Here is a 3,556-nt window from a genome sequence, read left to right as displayed (position 1 = left end):
AAAAAACATTAAACTACCTACAAAAATTAGATAAGTACATTATTGATTCCAACATGTAAACATTGCACATTCTTGCAATTTCTACGCTTACTCAGTAGTCACACTATTACTAGGGCTGCTCACCTTGCCAAGCCCAAACAATGTCTTTCAAAGCCGGTCTCATATCATGTTTAACCTTCTGATACTCGAGAGTATCACCATTGGTCTTCCTGATTTCCACCAGATGAAAATTTGGTGCAATCTGAAATATCTCGGTATCTATGGACATTACGCCTTTCCTTCCTGGTTGCGAGCTCTGCATCTTCAACAACCCACCGTCTCTCTTAATGAGTCTTAGCCGCAAGCGCTTTGCAATGTCTTCAAGCTTTGTGATGATTGTTGCAGCTGTGTTGGTAGATGTGAATTTTGACTCTTTGTTGGACTTATCCTCAAACATGCCAGAGAGATCAAACCCAGAAGAAAGAGAAATGATGTCAAAAGCATTCAAGTTAGTGAGCTCTGTTGCTTCTTGTATTGTCTCGGTCGTACAGCTACTGAACGGATCACAAGTCGGATCCATGTCAACAGCAACAATGCCCTCCGTTCGTGTGTTATAGGTAATCAGTCCCTTGTCAAGGCCTGTCCGGAACCAAGAATTTTCCAAGATCTCTGAAAAGGAGATCCGTGTACCAGGGTTCGGATCAAGAATACGTCTCAGAAGCCTCCGGGCATCTGAAGAAAACCAGCTTGGCCATTTGAGCTCTGCTTTGTAAATCTTCTTATACATGTCCATCAAATTCTTGTCCTGAAAAGGGAGATAACCAGCCAACAATACATACAAGATGACTCCACAAGCCCAGATGTCAGCTTTTGCACCATCATATCCTTTCTTACTAATCAGTTCCGGAGCAACATATGCAGGGGTACCACAAGTTGTGTGAAGCAGCCCATCTTGTCTCTTGCATTCTGCAAGTGCACTCAAACCAAAGTCAGAGATCTTTAAATTGCGGTTCTCATCAAGAAGAAGATTTTCAGGCTTCAAATCACGGTGATAGACGCCTCGGCTGTGGCAGAAGTCAACTGCACTATTGAGCTGTTGGAAGTACTTGCGAGCAACATCTTCTTTCAGCCTTCCTCGTTGGACCTTGTTGAACAGCTCGCCCCCCTTCACATACTCCAGCACAAAAAATATCTTGGTTTTGGTGGCCATCACCTCATACAATTGGACAATGTTTGGATGTTTCACCAACTTCATTACAGATATCTCTCGCCTTACTTGATCCATAAGCCCGCACTTGAATATCTTCTCTTTGTCAATCACCTTGATGGCAACGCTCTGTGAAGTCTTGAGATTACGACCATAGTAAACTTTAGCAAAGCTCCCTTGCCCCAGCAGTCTTCCCATCTCATATCTCTCCATCAAGATATTTCCCTTCTTCTCTGCCATCCTGGCCAGATCTTATGTACACAAAAGGCAGTGATGTTGTAACTTGAGGTGATCAGAACTGATCAGGGGCACTCAATGATGTGGACAAGACCTGCAGATGATCAATTCGTTTCAACCATCTTCACCAAGATGGTAGGTGGTCCATGGATCATCCTGCGTATGCCCATGGAGCAACTGTTGTATTTCAGTATCTTCAAAAGCTAGACTGCCAGTTCCCAACCAAGGTAGCCCTCTAGCACGCATGCACATCTTCCGGCATTCCTGTGAAGGAGATATTTTCCTTCGCACTGAAAGCCTAATACTGCGAGGAAATACATGAATGATTAGGTACGTAGCTACTAAATAGTTTATAATTGTTTTTAATATAAAGAAAAAAAACACTTGAACGAGGCAAACTTTCCAGTTTTTATGCATATGAATGGTATTTATTATTTTCCAGAAGAATCCAAAAAGCGAATTCTTGCCTCTTAAAGAAAAAGAAAAGAAAAATAAGGGCAAGCACTAGCAATCTTGTTGCATAGATTAGATTTCTTAGAGCATCTCCAACGGCCGCACAAAAATTTCGCGCCCAATAAAAGTTTTAACGCCCCATTGTAGTATTTTTAATGCGCCGGGACCAACATTGCTTTAGCAGGTGCACAAATTATGAAGCGCGCGCAATCCGGAGTCCAAAATATGCTGCGCGCGATAGCGTTTTTCAGCGCGCGCTCTAAATCTTTTAGCGCTACGGCGTCTGCTGGAGCTGTTCCGTGCCAAAAAAACAAACTTTTAGTGTGCAGAGCTTTTTTTGAGCGCCTGTTGAAAATAGTCTTATGAACTATGATTATTTTCATTCATCTTTTGGTCTGAACTATCCAGATGTGTGTGTTTCTCGTTGCCTTGAACAAACATATCAAGGCAGAGAGAGCTGCATGATATGGAACATGATCTGTGAACATCACATCCTTGTTCTAGAAGAGAAAACTATTTGTTCTAGAACATATGGCAAAAGAAAATGATCTAGTTACTGGGTCCCGTTCATGCCACAGTCATCTAGTACGTACAATTGCAAACGAACAGAAAAATATCTGAAAAGCTCCAAACGCTTGCAGACAAAAAAAAACTCAACAATTTGTACAGTACCGACCAAACAAATCGTTCAGATATTTAGCGGAACAACAGACAAAGCTATGCATGCATATCTACGAAAAATAACAGATCCGAATCAACGGAATTCAAAAGAGTACTTCGGCGGTTGTGCAATCACTAGTATTATGGGTACGGAGAGCCAAGGAAAGATGCAATTAAAACGCTGAGGTTTCTACAAGATACACGTCAAAGTTTCAAATCCTTGCTGCTCCTAACCTCTTGAGAGATTGGAACATACCAAAATCGTAAACCGAGATTAAAATCATAAAGCATATATTAAAGGCAAACATATTATGCGGTAGAAAGCTAGAAACATACTTGATCCAGACTGGAATTCTATAGACGCAGAGGAGATTAGAACCGCGCCGGTAGAAAAGCCATGAAACAAAGTCTTGCAGGAAGGTTCTGAGAAGAATCGAAGATGAGCGGCGGTAGTGGGAGAGTGGGGAGGAAGAAATAGTATTGGATGCGCAAATACCACGCTAGGAGGTATTTATAGGCGCTCCACGGTGGGATCTTTCTCCGATTCCCGAAAGGGTGCCGACTTTGCACCCGCTGAACAAGGGTCCCAGCAGGGTCTAGTTCGTCAATATTTACTACTCGTATTGTTTTGTGTTCTTAGCGGGTCAAAAATACTTTGTTTAGTCGCCTTGCATCACAAGTCTCATTCGAAATGGAAAGAACAAGGATTTGCACTGGCTCTATATTGGACGCTTCCTCGGGCCCCGATGTGATGATCAACCTCGCCACTAGGCGATTGCGAGGCTCCGGTTTTCCACAGGCTCTCAAATTTTTCATACAAACATTTGTATTGGGAAATAGGCTCTCCATATTCTAAATATTGATTGTATCGGATGAAATTTCCATTTCGATACAAATATGTTCAGTTGATATTTTGGTATTGAGAGCGTGCAAATTATATAGTCCTTTTACATGTAAATCCTTGTTCTTTTACATGTAAACATTTCTAGCATTTACGTCGGCTATCTGCTTTAATTACAA

At 41.8% G+C, this 3,556-nt stretch overlaps 1 protein-coding gene across 1 annotated transcript; it reads right to left on the bottom strand.

Annotated features, from left to right (window-relative positions):
* Window positions 1–14: 14 nt before the first annotated feature.
* Window positions 15–3,006, bottom strand: LOC119285625 (CBL-interacting protein kinase 10-like). The gene is made up of 2 exons (XM_037564958.1): window positions 2,873–3,006; window positions 15–1,727 (listed from the first exon to the last, which is right to left on the bottom strand). The coding sequence occupies exon 2, from the start codon at window positions 1,424–1,426 to the stop codon at window positions 110–112; it is 1,317 nt and encodes a 438-aa protein (XP_037420855.1). The 5' UTR covers window positions 1,427–1,727; window positions 2,873–3,006; the 3' UTR covers window positions 15–109.
* Window positions 3,007–3,556: the final 550 nt, after the last annotated feature.

The sequence above is a fragment of the Triticum dicoccoides genome, chromosome 4A (genome assembly GCF_002162155.2).
Source record: "Triticum dicoccoides isolate Atlit2015 ecotype Zavitan chromosome 4A, WEW_v2.0, whole genome shotgun sequence".
NCBI classification, from domain to species: Eukaryota; Viridiplantae; Streptophyta; class Magnoliopsida; order Poales; family Poaceae; genus Triticum; species Triticum dicoccoides.
Note: the sequence above shows the minus strand (reverse complement) of the source record. Positions and strands in the feature narration are given on the sequence as shown.

Bases quoted from the DNA above. Each gene is read 5' to 3' on its own strand.
- LOC119285625 (XM_037564958.1), bottom strand. From the start codon at position 1,426: ATGGCAGAGAAGAAGGGAAATATCTTGATGGAGAGATATGAGATGGGA.